At 39.9% G+C, this 23397-nt stretch overlaps 2 protein-coding genes across 2 annotated transcripts; one reads left to right on the forward strand and one right to left on the reverse strand.

The window, feature by feature from the left end:
* Nucleotides 1–722: 722 nt before the first annotated feature.
* Nucleotides 723–1777, reverse strand: LOC116253074 (transcription repressor OFP8-like). The gene has a single exon (XM_031627809.2). It carries the CDS (start codon nt 1664–1666, stop codon nt 878–880), a length of 789 nt encoding a protein of 262 aa, XP_031483669.1. The 5' UTR covers nt 1667–1777; the 3' UTR covers nt 723–877.
* Nucleotides 1778–18874: 17097 nt separating this feature from the next.
* On the forward strand, nt 18875–20439 carry LOC116253384 (heavy metal-associated isoprenylated plant protein 39-like). Its single transcript, XM_031628179.2, has 3 exons — nt 18875–19127; nt 19230–19305; nt 19855–20439. Exons 1-3 carry the CDS (start codon nt 19122–19124, stop codon nt 20157–20159), a joined length of 387 nt encoding a protein of 128 aa, XP_031484039.1. The 5' UTR covers nt 18875–19121; the 3' UTR covers nt 20160–20439.
* The last annotated feature ends 2958 nt before the right edge of the window (nt 20440–23397 follow it).

Raw genomic sequence — 23397 nt, forward strand, 5'->3', positions numbered from 1 at the left:
TACCCTTACGTACGTAGACCAGCTTAGCATCCTCTCGCAATCAAAAGGGTGTCGGATTCAGGAACTCTTCCTCATGAGGGATGCGCGTAATATCAGATCTACTAACCTTTCTTTGAGAAAAACTTATGATGATCAGTAATTAAGATCATCAAAGGTTAACGACAGAAAAATGGTGATAATCAAGAGAGCATTAATAATTGGACCTCCAACGTTTTGAAATTGAATATATAATTATAGTGGTGGTGCATTGATTTTTGGTTTCTCATCAAGCCCTCAAGAATTGAATCAGTCTTTGAAGTGTATTGAAGTATGCATTCCATACTTTGATTCGAGATTAGAAGGAAAGCAGGAAAGCTTAGACCAGATTGATCAGAGAGCAAAACCTATTGGTGGGCAGTCTGATTTACATGAAATGGTAGGAGAAAGTGAATTTTCAGGAGAGGGAATTGATCCCCTCTCATTGTACGTAGCCTCTCATCTCCCGTCGGCCAGATAACTCGAATGAACCGGCAGATTATTTTGCCGTCACAGTTAAGGCACTATTGAGGAGAGAACGTAAGAGCTGGTTACGGGCACTGATCATTTGCATCTCCAGTGACTTGTTCGGATGGTAGTACCAAGACTAGTTTACAAAAAGAACATGATTTTAGCATCAAAATTAGCGCGAAGCAGAGTCAAACCAACAGAAGTATGGAAGAAAGAAGACTACTTTCAGAGTAGGAGAAAGGGAAAAGGCAAAATTAGATCAGTCATCAGAGTGATTGTATACAGAGTAGAAGCAGCGAGAGAGCAAGCGATCAATCTCCAAAATGACGAAAACGCTTCTATGCGAAGCAAACCTGGTCGTCCTTGTTGTCCCACGACGCTGGCGTCCTTTTCACAGGCAGTGATGGGCAAAGGGGCAATTGGAGGAGCCGATGGTGGCGCCTCCCTCCTGCTGGTGGTGGCGGTGGTGATCCGGCGAAGAGAAGAGGTCGTCCCAGACGTCTAGGAAGGCGCGGAGGATGACGTCGTGGTGGTGGGGAGAGTTGAGGGAGAGGAAGCAGTGGAGGAGGTCTCGGAGGTCGTCGACGGCCACTATCTCCTTCTCCACGATCATCTGGATCATCGACCACCGAAAATCGGAGAGAGGGTCCTCGGATGCCTTGACCACCGCCACGCTCTCCCCTACCCTCCTCGCGCTCTTCGTCTGCCGGTGTCCGCCGGGCCGGCCCTTCACCTCCCCCGGCTGCGGCTTCGAAGGCAGACGATTAGGGGGCGGAGGGGAGGAAGAAGGGATCGTCTCGGGGGGAGAAGGGGCGTTCTTCTTCTTGACAGGCCAGGAATGAAGACTCTGCTCGAGCTCGCCCAGTTGGCGGAGGAGGTCCGAGAAGCTTCCCCCGGGGACGTTCTGCTCACCGTTGTCGTTGTCGTCGTCGGCGTCGGTGGTCACGGAGCACTCGTCGGAGAAGCTCTTGGCGAGGGCGAAGGTCTCGCTGGAGGAAATGGAAGGGCCGAGGTCGTCGTACGTCGACTCCTTCGTCGCGAAGGAACGGCGGGAGCCGGAGAGGTACTCCCTGAGGGAGGTGGGCCTCTGCTTCCCCGACAGGATGCTTCTAGAGCCGCGGCACCCGCAGCCAAGCGACACCACAACAGGACTCCTGTACTTCTTCAACGTCGACGACATTGGTGGTGGTGGTGGTCCGTCGGCGACGGTGGTTTGGTCCCGGCAGTTGTAGCGGAGCGGGTGAGTTGCCGCCTTCCAAGGCAATAGCGCCGCGGGACTAAGCTCCTTATCATCCTCTTTGCGTGAAGCGCCTCCTGCGTTATATATAATTACCAACTTCATCCTTTTCGGGATTACATATATTAATAAATACATTTATATGCAAATATTTCTGGATAATTTCCTCCTTCTTTCGAACAAGTGCCTATTCTCGAATCTGGGCATGGGATACAAATTATGTGGATTCGATTTGGATACTGGGGAATTCATATTCGGATCACAGTTCTTTTACCATATCAGACGAATTTTGTATGATATTTTTTTTCTTAGGAGCAAAGAGTGGTTGCTTCTCAACCCTTTTAAAAGGGCACACCAACTTTGGTACACTAGCATCTCCGAATAAATGGGGTTGGTGTCAAAAGTCTCATAGAAAATAAATAAATGGCCGCTCAACCTTTCAAGTCTATTGTGACAACGGTAACTAACAGAGGGCTGCAAAGGGGTCGTATTTGGCAAAAGTTTTGTCACTTTCAACTGCATTAAATTAGAATTTGACTGGAGCTATTACGGATATAAGGTTGTCAACAGGCCAGATCCGGAAAACTTAATTGCATTTATAGTCTCATAAATCAAATTCTTACTGCCTACCAACCATTGATCGGAACAAGAACAAGCGCCTCTGCCCCTCAAGGGATCGAGACAGTCCAATGGACGTTGGCGGATCTGACAAATTGGCCGGCAAACCAAAAAAAATTGTATGAAAACCGAAAGTGGCAGCACTTATTTGCATGAATAATGCCTTCAATTTAAATATATTTCACTTTTTGTTTCTTCTCGTTTCCACCGCCATGCATTATAGTGGCATTTCCCTTCGGATATATACGATCGAATGCTGAGATTTGAAATTTCGAAGTTAGATGAAGAAGGGTCATAGCTTTGGTGCAAGAACCGAGGCTGCTCTGGCTGTTCCATAAGCCCATTTCCCGAAGGGTCGTCGATTTAATTTGTTCGAGTGTGGGGCAAGTTGGACTCATGATTGGTCTCTGCGTTTGCTCCAAGCAGAAGAAACCGAACATCAATAAAGAGAAATCCGGCAGCCATTGTTTTCATTTGGGTGCATATGTCCAAAGCCTATAATGCAAGCCAAAAGGACTCTGTGCACTCAATAAAAAAGTTATCTTCAAACCTTCAACCTGAAGCCATTCAAAAGTTGAATGGCATGTTATTTGCTGAGAATTGGATAGCAGAACCTCTTTTTAATATGTAACTTAATGTGTGTGTGTGTGTGAATAATGTCTACTCAAACCATGCCTACTGTCTTTTGAACTAACTCTGGCATCCAAGGCTTGTTCATTGTTACACATACGTTTATATATACATACATACAGCATATAAGTGATAGAAGTATGGAAAAATAGCAGTATAGGAAAAGCCCGAGTGCCCATTCCATTGCACTTTGAGATTAATGGTCCCACAGGAAATGATTCACTTCAACCACCGTTAAGTCATGATCAGGAGTAGTTTTCCTAGGAAAAGGTATTTTGAATTGTGGGTGTTGAGACCAACCTCCTTTGTTGGTGAGAAAAAGAAAATATTCTGGTGCAGTTAGATTTAATTTTCTGCTGACATCTCCTTAAGTTTGATATGTACAAAATGAATGTTTTAAACTTCTTGTGCATCATCTTGAATTGGCCAATCTGAATTTGCAGATTCCCTTTTCTAGAAAACTTTTTAGTAACGTGAGGGCGCATCAGTGAAAACAAATAACAATTGGGACCGTATGTACAAATTCATGCATACATTTTTTTCAAACATTAATAAATCCTGTCGTGATCTCCAAATTGGCATCTTTAGGTGCAATTCGCTCATCAGGACAACATTAAAAAAGGGGACGTTTTCATTGCAGACCCTCCATAAGAGGACAAGCCACGAGCCCTGCAATTTTTTGTTCAAAAACTCCTGGTTATTTTATTCTTTTGCTCCCTCAGAGTCAGTAACCTGACGCAGGTGATGTTCCTCGAACACCAAAATGTTTTTTTTTTTGTTTTTGTTTTTAAAAAAATCTCGTAGTTTTATCGATGCGGGACAGCAGGAACAGGCGAACAGCGCCAGCAAAGGGCTTTGAACATCGAGAAAGAAAAGAATTAGATAGCAGTAAAACTCTAGCTTTCTGCAACTTGAGAAAAGATTTAGCTACTCGATCTCTGCAACAGTCGCCTGCTTGTTAATTTGGTGGTCGCTTCACGGTTGACCATACTAATGGAGAATTTCCATATCGCAATTCATTCAAATCAAGGAGTTGGTGGTGATCATATAATTTGGCTGCTACCATTATTAGGATGGCCGCATCTGATCTGTATTTTTCTTGCTTGTCTTACAATAGATTTGCTTGTTGGATTGCATTAGATAGGGAAGACACGCACCATCTGAGAGGGGCACGTCACGACAAGTTTGGCTCTCTCAATATTTAATAATTTGGCTTGTTCTTGAAAAGAGAGAGAAAGAGAGGTATTCCAGGCAAAGCAAGATAGATTCAAATATATGTTTTTACATGCATGTTTACTTAGTATAACTTGGTAACATTATCACCTAATTGATTTTAGAAAGCGGCATTTTCTTTTTCCCATAAACTAGGCAATTTGAGCAACAAAAAAAGCAGATGCTGATAGAACTCTGGAAAAACTTAAGTGCCCATTTTTTTGTTGTAAGGCCAATTAAAAAAAAAAAAATCATGAACACATTGGTCAGATTAAATGAAAAGCACAACTTTCAAGTGTTGAGATCTGTTTAGAGTTTGCGAAACGCAGTTCAACAAAATCTTCTCATCAGAGAGGTTTGCTTCCGCATTTCCCAAGGCTGAGGTCTGTGATTAGGGATGGGGAGGCCATGGTGTGTGGGCACACTTTTCTACGTGCATTTACTCATGCCCATGCAATGTTCTCATTACAAAGATGGGAGCACTGTCTTTTTCTTCTCCTTCTTTAATGGAGAGTAAGCTCCAACTTTCAAGCCTTACAAGGCTAAAGAAATTAGAGAATAGGCAGTAGATCGATGGAGTAGGAGTCTTCTAGTTGGCAATATTCAATTCTCCTTTGTATCGTCGGCTCATCACCTACAAGTGCTATGTCCGTCTTGTTTTTCTTTGTAAGTAGATAGGGAGGAAAATTGCTGAGTCTTTTAAAGATGGACGCCGGATCTGCCCATACAAAGTGCACTTTTCAGACCTTCGTGTAGAACTCTTAAGCAATGTCACCCACAGGAATCGAATTGATGATCAAGTTTTCGCCGGCTCGACCAACTACGCTATGCCTCTCCAAGCAACAAAAAGCATATCCTTCAATTTGAAATAGCTCCAAGACAACCCATCAAGTGTACTAGAATGGCCTTTTATGCTAAGCATCCCACGGTCTAGAGTATGCATTCTTGTAGAAAACTGATTTGAGATTAAACAATGCTAACTATATATTAAAAAAACCTCCAGATTAACAATCAAGCTATTGTGTCGATTTCAGATAAGGTATTGATGCTTCGGAAATTGCTTTTCAATAAAGGTTGGTGAGGACGTAATCGGAAGACATAATGGCTTAACGCGTTCCACAATCAATCTACATGAACTGGTCCTTTAAAAAATAGTCGACGCATTAAGTGCTTGTTGTAACATATATACTGCTTGCATGATTTTGCACTGTACATTATGATTTGATCACGTTTGCAGAAAACATTTATAGCTTCAGATTGGCACCTAATTTTAAACATAAACTTACTTTTGTTAAATAAGATACCACCTTGGTCATGAGAGGACCAATATGGCCCACCATGTATACAAAGGCAATAACTATACACTTATAAATATGAGCCACCATATATATATATATATATATATATATATATATATATATAGACACGGATGTTAACCATACAGGTGCAGTTATTCCTTCACTTGGCCAGTGGGTTGTACCAACTAACATTTTCAAATGGCCCCGGCCCTCTAATTTGGTGGTCGATAATCCAGTTTTGGCTGCCATTATCTCGGTTTCTTGATTTACCATATCCGATTTAATCAGATCTTTAGTACAAATTCGGATTCAGATTTGAACTTTAAACTTTTGAGCAGAGACTAGATCCAAGAGCGGAAAGATCTGCTTTATTTATTTATTTATTTTTTGAATGTATTATAGGCTGAAAACGTCGGATTTTGGATTCACAAGGAATGCAGATACCTAATCTGTATAACTAATCCGATTTCAATTATAATTGGAATATTTTTTGAGTTACCAGATTCAATTTTGAGTCAGTAATCGGAACGTAGAGGCGCTAATGGGCATGATGATCTCTCGATCTCTCTCTCTCGTTGAAAACAAGTGAAAATTAGCTCAAATCAATGTCGCTAATGGGCGCCGAGGAGACTTGGCACACCGGTTTTGGCTAGTAGTTTTGCAGTTAGTCAATCATTTGCGTGATATGGGCATCAATCACCCTTGTACTAATGGGCAGGATCAATATGCTAACTGATGTGCATTGAGAAAAAGATTCAATAGAAACAAATCTACTATCTGTTTTAGTTCAAGCAATACTTGGAATAACTTTCAATATAGCAGTAAAAGTAAGAAATGTAGGCAGATCCATTCATCAAGTTCCCATTGAAATAGAATCTTCATAAGGCAAAGCATTTGCCATTCGTTAGTTATTAGAGGCATTCCGAAACTTGTCCGAGTCGAAATATAGTTTTCAAATTAAGTTCGAAATTAGTCGATGCTGTTGGGGAAGTGGCGCAAAACAGGAAGACGGAGGCTAATCGAGTTGTACTGAAACGTAGATAGTTATGAAGACAGAAATCGCGTTGCGTAATGCAACCTACCGGCAACAGTGGCGCCTGCAACCGGTAGAAATGTTAAATGAGGAAGCCGCTCTTGGGAATTTCTTGTTTCCCCTAAGTCCCTCGCCGTTCTTATGGGCAGAAAGAATCTTCATTAACGTTCTGTGGCATAAACTCCAATTACTTCCACATATGAATCCAGGCTGATGCCGTAGCTCCAGCTCAACTTTTCAAATTCGCTTCGTTAAATGAGTCAACATCGTATAATGGGTTGTAGCCGAGCTTATGCAAGCTCAAGTAAGTTAAATTGCACTAGTTTTTTTATTGCCCTGCGGCGGCTGTCTTTTTGTTCTATCTAAATTGGTAGACGTGTTCATTATGTTTTATGCAGCAGAACACGAACATGATCAATAAGCTAAATTGCACATAAATTGATAGGTAAAAAGCCCATACTACTTCACTTCGTAGAATATAAGCGTTGAAAAGGAAAACCATATAGGTGGGTTGGACAAAACATTTATCAACCCCTTATTTTAGTATGGCAGAACCATGAAGGGTAAGGGATATGTTTATAGGTACCACGAGAGAGAAGAGAGAGAGAGAGAGAGAGAGAGAGAGAAGGGGGAAGAGTCTTGTACCTTGACTCGAGAGAGATGCACACTGTATTTGGTGTGATTAGAAAGGTATAGATTCAACGAATTTGCAGGTCAAGAATCCTATGACTTCCGTAACCAAAAGGCCACCATCTTTTCCTCGCTGAAGTTAAATCAACATGAGCATAACCAACAGCTTTGCTCTTCCGGCCACAACGTCGGGCGACTACTGCTGTCTCTGTGTGTATGTTTAACTCATGGACGCGCGTAAGTCTCAGGACATGGCTGCATATAAACTACAAAAGAAAAGGACAGGAAAAAGAAAACAAGGGACTGAATTCATCATAAGATTTTGATTTAAGGCGATCTGTGAGCGCGAATCTGGACCATTCAACACTTGCCTTTTTCTTACATTATATATGCTTTCTTTCTTCAAAAAGAGGAGTTTCTATCACCTTCGAATGTTGCTGGCGAGGTTCGTTAAACATTGTGCCTTCATTCTTCACCGACAGATTTACTGTAGAAGCTCACGAGATCAATCAGCAGGCTTGCTGGAATAAAACTAGCAGCCGAAAAAAGAATACGGCACACCTTGGTTGAAGTAAACCGACTAAGCAACAGCATTGTCGTTAAAGGAAGAATGAAATAGCAGGTGCATCGACTGACGAGATTACTATTCATTCATTTGCAACCATTTAGCATCTTGATATCATTAATTAATTGAACCTTTGCACGATTCTTTTCTTGATTAGCTAGCTTTCCTGCATGGTCGGTTTTATTAAAACTTGTCTGTACGGATTCAAATTTTGAGGCAATCAAACGTAGGATGGTTCAAGTTCAAAATGATCCGATTTGGGTATGCTCAGAAATGCTTAGAAAAACGATTCTGTTCAAAATGGCCTAAATGGGCCAACTTCGTGATTTGCTTCCGATCATCCCCAAAGACAGGAGAGAAAGGAGGCCACTTTCATCCAAAATTCACATGCTAAGAATCTAATCTAAGCTGCTAAGTTCTGACCTGTACCTCCTGCTGAACCCGTACATGGTGAGCCACATGAACACGTGAACCTCCCATGGACCAACCACCTTTTGACCCTGATCAAGCCCCACAGATCGATCGAGTTTTCTGAGGCGACGCTCTAAAAGTTAAATGGTACAAACACCAAGGAACTTTCGTGGTGCAGAGGTGGGACTTGGGAGTTGGAGGTCGATGAGGGTCCTCAAAATGAACTGCTGTTCCTTAGTGCATGGTTTTATTGGCCATGGCGTACGACGCTCTGATTATTCCACTGCTGTCTTCATTTTGAAACAGCGGTGCATGTGAGTGAATAGACAGTTGCAAGCATCAATGTCAAGGGGATCAGATGGATCGAGTAAAGACAGGCCCCTGAGCCTGAGATCTTCGTATTTTTGCTCAGTGGGTGGCTGGTACATGTCTAATTTGTGTAAGTGCAATTACAAGTTCAAGATCTGGGAATGAGTATCAAGCAAGGTGAGTTGGGAGTCGGGACTGAGTTTTGAGTGACTTCAAATCCTCTCTAAGCATGTAAATTATTCAAATTTGGTTTTGGTCTTATTTTATTTGTTCTGACAATCTGATCACCCGTGAATTTCGTTAATCCTTACCTGAACCGTTCACATCCTTGTCTCTAGAGAACATACGGTTAATGAAAGCAATAGCCAGAAATCGATAAATACCAACTATATCATGATAGTGCTGATCATGTGGGCTACCAACAAGTTATCTCCTTCACCTTAGCTAGCAAATATACTTTAGCCTAAGATCACAATTGCAAGAGGTGGTAAGGAAGCTAAGGGCACATTTGTTTTGGTTACAGATTGAATAAAATGGATTGCCTGTAACAAATCATCACTATGCTCCAAGATGAATTGCAGGTGCCTATACATATAGAAAAGTGAAGACTGTGATTGTTCCCTGTTTGCTGTTTTAATTTTTAAGGTGAATTGCAGGTACCCATATAATTTAAATCTGAGAAACACTGGGAAAGACACTCTGCTCTCAGAACAGCGAAATTATATGTAGGGATCCTTGATCTGTCGGAGCATATTAATTCTACACAAACCATTTCAATAAACTTGTGTGCCTTATTTGGCTTGTTCCTTACTAACTTAAAGTGCCACCAGAATGCAGTTTCAGATTAGCAGATAGAAAAGCAAACATCTAGCTTCACTGAAGGACCAGTCTATTTATATATCACTGTATTATGAGGGTGTTCACTCTTCCAAGTGCAACGTTTGCAGAATCTGTTTAACAAGATTTCTGTAAAAGACGGCAGGAAGGTTGAATGACACGCGGAACTTGCCCATGCAGCTAAGGAATAATATTTCTCGGCCATCTTTTCCAACTCAGATGCTGAACATGTGGATTGTCCTATAAATGTTCATGAGCAGATAATGTAAGCGAAGGTAGTACAGTACACTAATGGAAGAAAATACTCCTGTACCTTTCCCTCAAATAGCAACAATGTCGTGCAGGTAGATCTAAAATCAAATGCCATAGGACCCACTAAGTTTACAGTGATTTTATGGGATGAGGGGGGTCAAGTAGGTTACTGTTCTAGGTTAGACTATTAGATCCCAGCTATTCCGCAGGCCTTAACAGATTCTATGCAGTTCTCTATCAACTATTTGTTGATCAGGGGACTAATTCTTGGACTGCTGATAAAGAATTTTATTTTTGCGTTGAGGGTCAACCAAACCAATTGGTTCTCTCATGTCCAAAGTGGAAAACACGTCCAAATAGAAATGTTTTAGACCTATTAGCCTTGTGATGTCATTAGTGAACTCATTTGCATGGCATAAAGTGGTGAATTCTTCACATATTTATATCTGAGTATGAGCAATGCTCATTCTGATAGGACAATCAATTCAAAAGTTTGATTATGGAGCATGCAATTCGGCAAGCAGGATGAAAGAGAACTTTTACTCTTTAAAACCAAACCTTGTTAAGGCATATGGCTATTTAGTGGAATTATCTTACAATCTCCTACCGTTTTTTAGTTTTAATCCTTGAAACTGATTTGATTTTTTTCATGGCTTGTATGAGCTCACCATCTTTGGTAGTGATGATAGATGGCAAACAGATTGAGGTGTTTTTCATCTCTAGTGTGCAGTGGGCAGAGTGGCCCTCAGTTTGTTTAGGAGATTGCCGCCCGCTGAGAGAAGAAGAGAAACTCTGCCAGAAGATACAGTTCTATGCAGAAAAAGCCTTTTCCTCCGGGACTTGGTTTCTTAACTGAGATTTTACAGATACTACAATTGAAAACGCAATTTGAAAAAGTTTCAGGTCTGCTGTTCGGCGGAGAAAAGTCTTCCCCGTTCCTTTTCACGTTCTCTAGCGAAGGTACGTTTTCTGGAAGGGATGGTGCAAAGTATGGCCGGTCAGAATTCTGATCATTAGTTGCTTAGTTCACTTTCCCCAATGAGCCAGGAAATCGTGGTCATAGTTGGCGGCTGTCTGTACAAGGCTGCAGATTTATTCAAGTTGGATCACTTGATCTTCTTTCCCATTTAGTAAACGACATAACTATCCTTCTTTGCGACGTTAGTGGAGATTGGTCTGATGCTGCTTTAGATCAGCATATGCATGTTTACCTTGAAAAGCAAAGTGTGCAAACTGAAAAATAAGGTGATCTGAGAACGAAGAGAATTAGAACGAACTCTGTTTCCAAAGGAAAATGGCATGATTTAAAGGAAAGAAATCTCTTCAAAAGGAGCAGGAATTCATGTTTCATGATCCACTTGCTTTCAGTACTGGAAGTTATATCCAACCGTGCTATTTGGTGGCAAGGTAATGGGAAGAAATCAGGTTCACAGTTTGATCCATAATGAAGTTCAACGTAAGTTCTAATTGATCAGTGCAGATCAAGTCACCCCTTGAGGTCAAACACCATTACAACCGCTAATCTGTCTGTAGGTAGCAAACGGACAAGGGTTTTGGGACCATTTGTGTGGTGCATCAGAAAAGGAGGGATTTGATCTCAATTTTGTTCGTATGCAATCACCAGGTAGGTTGCGTTTCATTTAATGGCAGTGTCAAGGGAGAAAAGAAAGTAACTCGTTGATCAACATAGCTGGTCTTGTATGGCAACACTTCGCAGGTGACAGGGTTGAACACGAAACTGTGGCTGGTTCTGGACATATCGGTTAGAAACTCTCGTTTGAAAATGAGAGTGACGATCCATATCAGCGGAGGAAGAAAGGAAATTAAGTTCAGTGGCCCACTTTGGGGCCGCAATCCCAAAAATGGACTTTCTAGCACTAGCAGAAGATTTTCTGGCCTGTAATGAAAGACCAGGGGCAGAAGTCTTGCTTCTGTAATTGTAGCTAGTAGCTTTTGACAAATAAAACTTAAAGGCTGATGAGAAAAGGTTGCTCTTCCTTTTCGATTTTATTTTACCGGAAAATGTTCATAATGTAAAATTTACATCGATGTAAACGCGGAATTCGAGCTTCAGAGTAGTCTCAACTCAAATTCAGATAACAAAATGAAACTTGAATTTGAACCACAGAGACCCTGTTTTACGTTTTCAAGTCCAAATCTTCCTAGTGCTTTTGGTCCTCAACTTATAAAAGTCAGACAACGTATTTATTACGCAAACCCATTGATTGCTAGACGTGCTCGAGAGGGTCGTTTACTTGTCAACTCGGCAACTAGGAAGGCAAAAGATCAGTAGAAGAGAGGGAGAGCCAGATTATCAGGCATTAATAGTTTAAATTTTAAATTCTTAAGAAATATTTAAACATAAATACATCAAAATTAAGGAGGATTTATGTGGGCTGATATTGGCAAATGGCTCACGTCAGTCCACATCTGCTGGGCGGCCTCTGCAACAGACAAAGCATGGTCCTGAGAAATAATGGAGTCACCTGCACCATTTGTTTCTGCGTAGATGCACCATCATTCGAGTGAGAAGCCACAACTCTCCCTTCCTTTTTGTCCACAGAGTTCAGAGGTATATGGGTGATGCCTACAATAATTGAACAAGAGTTCATGGATGTCTGTTAAATATTTCTTTGCCCCTTTTCTTTTCGTCTCAACCAACCGATCGGTTGTTGGAAAGTCCACATTTTGGTCTCGACGAATCAGTCGTCGGAAAGTGACATGCGCCGTGTACGTGGGGTGAGGGTCAAGAAATTGTGGAAAGTTCAATTATCTTGCTCCGTGGGCAGGCAAGGACATCCAAAAAGAAGAGGACTCCTTTTTGTTCTGCACATGGAGGGGACTCCGGGTCTCTCGCTACTGGTGAAGATGGTACAATGAGGGAAACTCGGTGATGGCTCGTCCGGTGCCAGAGGTTCATCAAATGCTGTAAGAAGATCTGAAACTCAACCAAGGGAAAGGTAGACGTCCAAGACGACAATCATGCTCACAAATCTCTCTCCATCTTTAAGCAGAAACGGCTCGAGGCCCTTGTTCACCCTTTTCTTTTCTCAGCAACCACTCAATGGCAAGTGTGATGATTTTTAAGGCGTTGGTGTAATGGATGTGGTATGGACTAATAGGTGGCCTGTTTCTGTGCTGCAAATAAAGGGTTTTTGACAAGTAAGTTAAAATACCGCACGTACGAAACACGGAAAGCAAGTTTTGTATCTTACGAAGATGAAAAGTTGTGTGGGAGTTTCGACTTCCGTCAGGTGGAGGGTAACCTCAGTCCTCTTCGTCACATGAGTGAAAAAGGTATGTAGATTCTCATTATGCACTACCAAACTTGAGACATAGGAACCCACCTTGAATACTGTGTTCATTATTTAGATAGATGGCATGCAATATAGAGTTTCTTTCATGAGAAATGCCTTAAAGAAAGTGGTGTGTTTCCTAGCGTGTTTATATGTATGTATGTGTTGCTTGAGGACAAGCACAAATTAATTATGACATTGCTAGGATGAAAACTTTTGAAGGTACACTTTATTTTATTACTTTTGTAGATGATTTGCCTATGAAAGTTTGGACATACTCTCCAAAGTGCAATCCTCAAGTGCCTAATATTTCAAGAATAGTTTCATATCATGACAGAGAGGGAGAGAGGGAAGAAATTGAAAAGTCTTCGGCCAGATAATGGCAGCAAATATGTTGGACTATTTCATCAGGACTATAAAGTACCCGGTGAATAGCCATCAATTTACAATTCCCGGTAACCCATAACATAATGTAGTTAGAGAATTGGGTGCATGTTGGCATAGTCCAAACTACCCAAGTAACTCCTCATGTGATCAACTTGGTCTTGGCTCATTCTTTGTTAAGTATTTTGGTAGACAAAGAATCATGTGGGAAGGAGGCATCTTGCAAGAGCTTGAAAATATTTGAATGCAACATGTTTTGTGCATGTTATTGAGACAGAGAAGTATAAACTTGACGAGAAAATGGAACAATTCATTTTTTATAGTATGGCAAAGACACATTTCGCTATAATTATGAGATCTTGAAAGTGAAAAAAAAAAATTAAGCCTAAAGAAGACTATTGAAGATGTCAAGAAAAGAGTGTTAATTTCTATATCAAAGCCAATTCAACACTCAGACTTGTGGCCTCATATAGGTATATGTGTGTGCCTTAAGGAGAATTGTAATACTCTATTAAAAAATTTAATTTTGTATCTAAGATTGTAAAGAACCTTAAGGGGCTTGTAAAGCGGGTTATTAAGTGATTAGGCATCCTAGTTCCTAGCCTTTTTATACTTGAAAACAAAACGACTAGGAGGCAGGTTAGAATCTACTGGATCAATAGGCTGAGTCTGGTGTGAAAATAGCCAGGGTAGTGACATATTATCTCACTGTATACATCTGTTCAATTAGACCTAATATCTCCTATAACAGTACCAGATTTCAGTGGAGAAGTACAAAGACATTAAATTTGGTTAGAAGATGGACCAATAGATGTTGGCCTAATTAAATGGTTAGAAGAAGAACCATTGCAACCAGCTGGATCTCAATTACTGAGATCTTCTATAGATTCGAGACTATCCACACAATATTCTCAATATGAGTATATCTTGATCACAAATGTAGGTGAAGAACAGGAGGAGTAGTGGTTGAAAAAATGTTGGAAAAAATCATTGAATCACAGAAAAACCACATATGATTTGGTGAATCTGCTAAAGAAGAATAAGTGGGTCATCAGGTTGAAGACAATAGATCATGACTTGCAACCAAAGAATAAAGCAAAAGTTCTAGTAAAGGATTTTGATCGGAACATGGTGTTCATATTGATGACACTTTATTTCCAGTTGTAATGATGTCACCTGTTCAGATCAAATTTGTCATTGCTACGAATCTTAACCTCGGGACCGAGCAGTTAGATGTTAACACTACTAATTTTGCATGGAGACTTAAAAAAAAAAGATTATCTACATCATGCAACCAAAAGTACTTGAAAACAATGTCAAAGAAAATGGCCCCACCAAGATTGGTTAAAGTGAGTTTTAGTTGGAAGCCTTCTTACTGTTTCCTATGTAGGTGATAGCCTAGAATCTACTCATTGATGTTCCCTCATTTTGTTAAATTTCAATCAGGACTTGAAACATTGCCCCATTAGGTCTACACTTCGTACATTAAGACATAATACAAACTCATTTTATCTTCATTCCCGAAGATAGTTTGGCTGAATTCTTTGAAAAACTCATTTTCACTAATCAAAACAGCTTATCCTGTTTTGCACTTCTTGTGTGGCTACAAGGTTTGCATTGTGTAAAGTTTCAAATAGGGTCCTACATGAATTCGTTTAGCTAACTCTAAATTTTTGTAAATGAGCTACTAGGAGAATGGATACAGATTTGGTCAGTTACCTTTCGTTGGTTCTTGAGAAGCAGGTCCCGTTTCAATTCATCCATAGTATTGCCAATAAATCCTGAGAAATTTAGTTTGCAAAGCTTTTTATTTCCAAGAAACATGCTTCCTGATTTATATAAAAATGACACAGTAGTTTAAACATTTGTAGTGCTCTTTTCATTTGAGAGAACCGCATCTCCTGTGCAAAATTATATATTGCGGAATGAGACTACAAACCATTGAGTAACTGGTCAATCAAATTCTTCTTTAATGAATGAAGCTGGTTTCAAGTTTCATTACATTTTTATTGTCTTCAGAGTGAGACTATAAACCGATGAGTAATTTGTCAACTAAATTCGTCTTAAACGATCAAAGCTGGTTTCAGGTTTCAACACATTTTTATTGTCCATTCAATCTATGTTTTCCAAATTCTTAGGTGCATTTCCTCCTGGTTATTAGATTTTTCAGATTCTGCGTCCAACCACTTATTGAAGAATCTTATTATTTGCTTCAAGATTAGGGCCACGGAAGGACTTAATTGCCAGGCCACTGGTTGGATTTTGAGCGAATTGTGAACAAGATCATCATAAGAATTCTACAAAAGGATGCATATATCACAGAAAACTAGACTACTTACGGATTGTTTGGTCCAACCATGAGACTAACTGTTGGATCACTAGTGTTCCGCGAAACCTACGGGCCCAGTGCTCCCTGCCTAAGATAAAGAGCCTGAAGGTGCTAGCTTTGGAGTTTCATGCTGTTGACAGGAGACATTCTTACTTCTCTGTGCATGTTTCCTCATGCAAGAAAGAAAAGGAAAAAAAAAAACCGGGTATTATTCTTTTGGCAATAAACCAAGCCACATTAGAACAAAGGAGTGGGACCTGGTGAAATTGGTGATGCGATTTGAGACATATCTCTAGCCAGCCTAAGAACTATTACCTGTCACAACATCAGACACAGCTACCAACTACCGTGTTGTTTACGATCAAAGCTGATTCCATTAAAAAAAAAAAGTCAATAAATCAAAACCTGTGATTAATAGAACTTCTTAAACCAGGTAAAAACTTCAAAGAAATATGAACTCTGAGCTCAAAGGATTCAGCTTGGTGGACCAGGACTGGGTTTTTATTGTATCTTTTTTCCTTTTTTTATCAGAGAGGGAATCTTAACCTAATTGTAAGGACAAGGACCTATCAAGTATGACTGCTTGACAATCAAGACTTAGCCGACCTAAGAAACAGTCGCTCTCATCACTGGTTATAAAGCGTTTAGCTAGCAAAATTGTTGTTGTAAATATTAATTAGCTCACTTGGGTAAGAGTCAGATCTAAGAACTTCTAGAGAAAAGTCAAAAATGTCTGTTGTATAGAGAGCGTCTTTGCTGGCATTAAAATTGCCGATGGTCTGACTAACCACAGGCGCTTGCTTATTAAAACACAAATAATATAGAAAAACAAAAGATGCCCATCATAAACTAACATCTTATCATCAACTTGGTGACATTCGCAAATCATTCCTATCCAATTAAAGGATCAGAGATTTCCGGGTATGCGTAAGACAAGAATATTAGAAATCATGATGCCAGAAGAATCTCATTTGTGAAAAGAAAAAAAAAACGTTCTAAGCTTACCTCATTCTTGACATGGCTACCCAAACGTATATGGACGTAAACACTGGGTCCGTGGGGAACATTAGAAAGCGACTCACAAACTTTTCCGGTGGAAGGTGGAGGCGGCGTTGCTGCTACAAGAAAGTGGCTGAGGTTATCTAACCATATCTTGACTAGCAACAGTACCTGTATCTTTGTATTTTGGCAAACAGTCTACCTTGGCTCCACCCCTAGTGTTTATAAGAATTTTCAAATTGGGCATTTGTAGTAATAGAAGTATTGCTAGATTTATAACTCCATTTTTGAATCCTTGGCTTACCTAAGAATGTCATAAAAAGTACACTCACTCAGTTTATAGGTGAAGTTAGAAATTTTTCATGAGAAAGAACAAATTAAAAGTTTTTAAATTTTGACTAGGGTTGAAATATCATTTTTTAAAACTTTTACATAAATCAAGTGATATTTTTTTAATTTACATAATTTTTTTTTAATTTTATTTTTTTATAGGTGGGGTCCAAGCCCATGCGAGCCCTACCTTAGCTCCACTCTGGTCCAATTCAAATAAAATCCACTGGCATTCCTAGGCTCGTGCTTCTTGCTCTTAATCACTAAGAAACACGGTTTCTTTTTTAAAATTTTCCTGCCTGCTGCTTCTGATTTGCTTCCGCCGCCTCACTGCTTTCGTGAAGACCCCATCAGTGTAATGTTTCTTTTAACACTTTTCTTTTTTGTTTGTCTCGTGTCCTAGTAGTCAATTGCGTTTTCTGTCTCAAATCGTCAGTAAATTCTGTGATTCAGTCTATGAGCAGTGGTTTTGTGAGTTAAATTCACGTTAGGCCAATAATGCGAGTCAATGAGAGCTCTTTCCACGCGACATGAAGGACCACTTGGAGGCGGCTGGAATTGAATGAGGTCAGAAGTTTAAAATAATGCCTCTCCCGGCACAAGGTGGTAGGGAACTGCCATACCTCTCCTCGCCGATTGAAAAGATGACAAATATATTAGTTAACGATGCATCTTTCTGTGCATTTTTTTTTATTTGTTTGTTTATTGTGCTTCCATACTTCGAAACGTTTCGTGTAACTCCGATATTTGGTTGAATTTCATAGAGAGGGCCCGTTTTAATCTTCCTGCAAGTTAGGGTATGTATGAGCAAATTAGATGCGCCAACTCAGAGCATTGATTAGAGAAAATTGACAACCAACCGTAATAAAGATGTGAAGTACATAGTTCAGTCACAGTTTTCTCGAGAGAATCTTTAAAGAATTATACTTATGACTAAAAATTTGGGTATTGGGCTACTTTGCATTCACACTCAAATAATTGTCATTGTCATTAACTATGACACCAGTTCTTTTCTTTTTTTTGGTAATTTCAAGAGACAAAACATTGTTCTGAATCTTTACAAGAACAATAGAAGGTAAAACCCAGCTTCAGATTCCCCAAGGAGGCAAGAAAGATGATTCTTTTTTGATAGGTAAGCAGAACGCATGTTTTTCTCACTCAGTCGCGGTGAAAATATTTGAATGGCACCTTCTGGATTTGTATGGCGCCCTTTGAATGCCTTCTTGTTATGCATATTTTTCTGCAGCCGTAGAAAAGTTCAACTTGTTCCCACAACCAAGACCCACCAGTAGATCGTTGCCTTAACCAAGAGCAGAATGAAAGTTTTTTCCGTCCTCATACCTAATTCATGGGCCATTGCCACATTTGTTTGTATTTATACCTACTGGCCTCTTGAATCCATCTTGTATGTAAGCATTTTTGTTAACTTTTCAATAAAGAACAGTTTCCCCTTTTAATGAAGTCACTTGATTGCCTTAGACAGAGAAAGAGAAAGGAATTGAGGAATTGTTTATCAACAAGCTAGATAATTATAGGTAATCCTGTAGAAACTACTGAAGTTGATATCAAACGTTTATTTTAAAACGTAATCAAATCACCCATTATATGGAATCTCATCGTGTTACTGTAATCTCATCAATACAGTTGGAACTATTAAGAACAAGATCAGATGTGTGGTCAAATCAAGCAAAGGGCGAGCGATCTCAATTGTCACATTGCCGTCTGCGCCAATTCTATGAAACGTGTTCTACAGATCCATTGGTACCGCCGTCCCTTTGGCAGCAAGCTTGTGGAAGAAGAGGACAGGCCAATCGGGGGACAGGTACACAATAGTCCAATAACGGTAGCATAAAAAAATATGCTACAATGACTAAACCCGTATCGCTGCAGTCAAGGAGAAGAAGCGTGACCACCAAGTTCCGTCCTAGGGGTGACGAACGCGACGCGTCCTTCCCTTCCCTCGCAATCTTTTTCCTTTCCTTTTTCTCTTATAAGGTCCCACTCTCACGGTCTTCCTTCCTCGAAGTCGTCCACCCTCCAATTCTCCACTGCCTTGACCATTTCTCCCTCTCTTTCCTTTAAATTCTCCAAGTATTGCTTCGAACCCGCAGGCTTCGTGTCTTCTCAAGCTCTCTTCTTCTTGCTCTTCTTCTCATCATAATCATATCTATTACCCTCCCGCAACTTCGTTTGTGACAGTTCCCTTATCATTTATAGTCCTTTTTTCTTGACTCTGTTTGAGCTTGGTGCTTGTCAAATTTAAATATGAAGGTGCGTGTTGAAGAAGATTCATTCAAATCCAAGTGCTTTTGCGTTTTTGTATTTCTTTTGTTGGCTGTTCAAACTGATTCAATTGGTATTTGTTTGGTACAGAAAGTGGTCGTGAAATTGGATTTGCATGATGACAAGGCGAAGCAGAAGGCGATGCGGGCTGTCTCAACTCTTTCAGGTCTGCTTCTTCTTCTGTTGCACCTTTTTCTTTCTTTCTCTCCTCTGGAGTCCAGTGGAGAACAACCCAATACCAGAACAGCTGCGCTTGGTGGGGATTCTAATCATTCAACCGCAGCCCGAGACAGCCAAATTTCCCTTTCTCCCCATAGGTCATGTGCTTCGAGTCCCCTTTCCGAAGGGACTGACCACCAAAAGAAACGAACTATTTTTTGCGACTTTTACGTCACCCGAGTGATGTGTGCTAGCGTCAAAAGGGGCAAAGGACGACCGAGAGCCCTCTTCCCTATGCCGGAAGATGGGCTTTCAGGATTCATCGTATCCCCTGTCCATGTGGAACTTCTATCTCCGATTTCTCAGTTGTTCTCTTAATTCTCACCCTAGTGTGTGATAGAAGCACAAGAGTTTCCCCTTGTTTGAGATTGGCGGAAAGGAGTTTTTGTACTGAAATTCGTCTAGGGGACATGCTCACACCATAATCCAGCTTTGGTATCTGTTTTCCTTTCATTTGTTGTCTTACCAACTTCCCCTGCTCTGTTTGGTGGTACAGGGATCGATCAGATAGCCATGGACATGAAGGAGAAGAAGCTGACTGTGGTTGGGGACATTGATCCGGTAGACGTGGTCGGCAAATTGAGGAAGCAATGGCACACAGAGATATTGACCGTGGGGCCTGCCAAAGAGCCAGAAAAGAAGAAAGAGGAACCCAAGAAGGATGAACCCAAGAAGGATGAATCCAAGAAGGATCCAGTGGCAGAGTTGGTGGCTGCTTACAAGAACTACAACCCCTGCTACACCACCCACTACTATGTTACTAGCGCAGAGGAGAACCCCAACGGCTGTGTCATCTGCTAGAACGGGACCTTCCATTGGTTTGGTATTCCTCCCCTGCCCTTCTTATCCCAGGAGAAAAAGCGAAGAAACTTGGTGGTGGCTTCCGAGAACCATCTTTCAAGAAACAAACCTGTATTCTGTATATACTATATAGTTTTGGATATTGATTCTTCTGCGTGTCTCTGGATTTAGAAATTGTGAGAGATTGATGGTTTAGATGGATGCCATCAATAGTAAGGACTTCCTTCTCCTTGTTTCCCGGCTGTAAATCAGTGAAGACTGAAGAAACATTCGTTTTTCATATGAATGATCATTTGTCGGTGCAATTCATGTCCATATGTGGGGAATTTGAGTTTTCTTGCCGTCCTCCCCAATCTGCCTAGAATGGCACCGTATTCGAGAGAGAGAGAGACGAACAAGGCTGCTAAAAGCAGATCGAGACATCAGAATCGCGGAAAAGGTAACGATACGAAGCATTCCGATAGTTCACGGATCATCTAGAATGCACTGCAGCAGATACACGTCCTTGTCCCAAAGGCGTCGCAATTCGGAGACTTTCTTGACACGCAAGGGAGAAGGTTCCTTTGTTAGCAGAGTCAATGGCTTCGTTATTGGGTAGCATAGTAAGAGTTTGCTCTCTCACTGGATAAGTTGATGAAATGGACCCCATTTTCTTTGTTTGGTCGCCGGAATCGATGGACTTCCAAGTCCTACCGTTCCGGCGAATGGTTTCCCAGTTCCCACCGTAGTTAATTGCAATAGAGAAAACAAACGAAAGGCCTTCTGGGGAAGAGGTCAACCCCTGTACAAGATAGAAAATTGGAAGGAAATAGTGTTTTACTGGTTCTACATGCATATGGCGTAAGGCAAGTTTAATCAACAGCAGATCAAGCAAATATTTTGGAGCCAATCATTTACCATAAGCACAACTGCATCAATTATTATGGGATTGCATCAGGATCGGCCTAGATGAGGAAACAGGATCGGAAAAAGAAAAACTAAAACTAAGATCGGGCCTTTCAGTCTTTATCTTTTATGTCTTCTGTCTAAATAAAATCTGAAAGTGGGGGAATCTTTGGGTTGACCTCAAACTCTTAAGTTGGTGAACCACAAAACTTGAGCATGAACCTTATGCTAAATACTGCATCAAGTTCATGAATGTTAAAACTAAGGTAATCAAAGTACTGTGTGTTGGGTGAGCTCTGTCATGGCTACTGTATCTGTGTCGGGTGCAGAAAAAAGGAGAAGGATTCCTGCTCAGGCCAAGATTCCGGGAGGAAATTAATCGCAGTCTTCCATGACGGCTCGTCCTCTTGGCTTCCATATATGACAACCACTTCTACTAGGCGTATTCCATATTGTCAATAGCTGGTAGGATTGTTCTGACCCACTTCATTGGCTTTCTTCTCTTGACTGATCCTAATTTTCATTTTCATCTATTTCATGGTTTGCTTGCTCCTCGTAGGCAGTGCTTTTCTGATCTTCTTCGTTTCAAAGTTGACCTTTCAAACAAAGAAAACGTGAATAAGATCCCACTTTTGAAATCAATCTCCTGGTCTTCGATTTACTTTCCAAAACCCAAAAGTTCGGTAGCAGAAGATTCTAGTCGCCGGCCGGGCTCCTAGAGGAGTGGACTCTGCATCTGGAACCGGTAGAACCTACACATAGCCTGGCTAGGATGTCGAGTTGCATTTTAAATATAACCAACTGGTAGGCGATATTTATATTTGACCTAATCAGCCTATATTTTTTAGGAAACTATGTTATTCGTGGGCCTCACTTTTGTCCATAATATAAAAAGATTATCGTCTGTATTTTTAATAGAGAACATAATAATTTTCCATGAAAGCTGCCCAATAAGTGTCTAAAAGGAGCTTCTCTTCGCTCGAGTACTGGAGAACATTATTTTCAACTTTTTTCTATTTGAGAATCAGAAAATATCAATTGCAATTTTTTTCAGTGCTACCTTCTATCATTAACTATATTTTTAGGTTGGGTTATGATAACTTTGGATCTAAGCTGCATTAACGGGTGTGTTTTGGAAGATCTTTTGAGGATCTCAAAAGCATCGATTTCAAATTCAAGTTACACTCAAAAACTTGTGGATACAAAAACTTGTGGATTTAAAGTTGGATTGGTTGGCCGTAAAGGGTTTGATCTTAAATATGCGGATAATATCATAATGGTCTCATACCACTAGCTAAACAAACACACCTTATTGTTTTGATAACAATAGTCACAAATAACCCCTCAAAGTTTTAAAGGGTGAGGTTTTTTCAGGTATAATACGTTGAACCTAAAAAAAGGAGAAAATAAAAAAATACGATAAATGTTTAAAAAATTTTAAAAACTAAAAATGAAAAAAGAATAAAATAAGTGAGAAACTAATAATAAATTAAGTAGATTTGCAACAAATTAAAAAAATAAAAAAAACTGTTTGACATTAAAAAACTGAAAAAAATGAAAAAAACCTAAAAAACGCGTTAAAACATGTTTTTTTTAACATTTTTTTCAAAAAAAATGTGTTTTTTTAGTTTAAAATGGCTAGTTAATTTATCACACTTTTTTCAAAAAAAAGGAAAACGTGTTTTATGTGCCTATTGTTTTAACCTTAAAAAATTTAAAAAACTAAAAATGAGAAAAAATAAAATAAGTGAGAAACTGATAATAATATAAGTAGATTTGCAACAAATAAAAAATTAAAAATAAAAAAACCTGGTTGACATTAAAAAACTGAAAAAAAATGAAAAAACTTAAAAAACCACGTTAAAATGTGTTTTTTTTTTGTTTTTAACATTTTTTTCAAAAAAATGCGTTTTTCTAAGTTTTAAATGACTAGTTAATTTATCACGTTTTTACCACTTTGACAGTTTGTCATTTTTGAAAATAATTGGAAAAGGCAAACCCAAAAAAAAAAAAAAAGTTCCCAAGTGTATTTGATAGCCTCGGATCTCAGATCCGATGTTGAACTAAAATCCCTTTTATTTGGGGTTCACAGAATAAACAAACAAACAGTGGATTTATCGCCTGTACAAAAAAGAGAATTTGAAATTGTCAGTATTCAGGGTCGAATGGGAGGGAAGTCCGACTTCAAATCCTTGAATATGAGATCCTCTTAAATCATCTCGGATCTCAGATTCAAGTTGAACAAACGTCGGCTTATTTTTTTTTTTTATCAACACCATAACCAACCTTGTTATCTTTTAAGTATTGCACCTTTCAAATCCTTGAATATGAGATCCTCAGTCATCTTAAATCA

Source organism: Nymphaea colorata, chromosome 4 (assembly GCF_008831285.2).
Source record: "Nymphaea colorata isolate Beijing-Zhang1983 chromosome 4, ASM883128v2, whole genome shotgun sequence".
NCBI lineage: Eukaryota > Viridiplantae > Streptophyta > Magnoliopsida > Nymphaeales > Nymphaeaceae > Nymphaea > Nymphaea colorata.

Bases quoted from the DNA above. Each gene is read 5' to 3' on its own strand.
- LOC116253384 (XM_031628179.2), top strand. The intron at 19,306-19,854 runs GTCTGCTTCTTC...TTGGTGGTACAG, and splicing joins GGCTGTCTCAACTCTTTCAG to GGATCGATCAGATAGCCATG.
- LOC116253074 (XM_031627809.2), bottom strand. From the start codon at position 1,666: ATGTCGTCGACGTTGAAGAAGTACAGGAGTCCTGTTGTGGTGTCGCTT.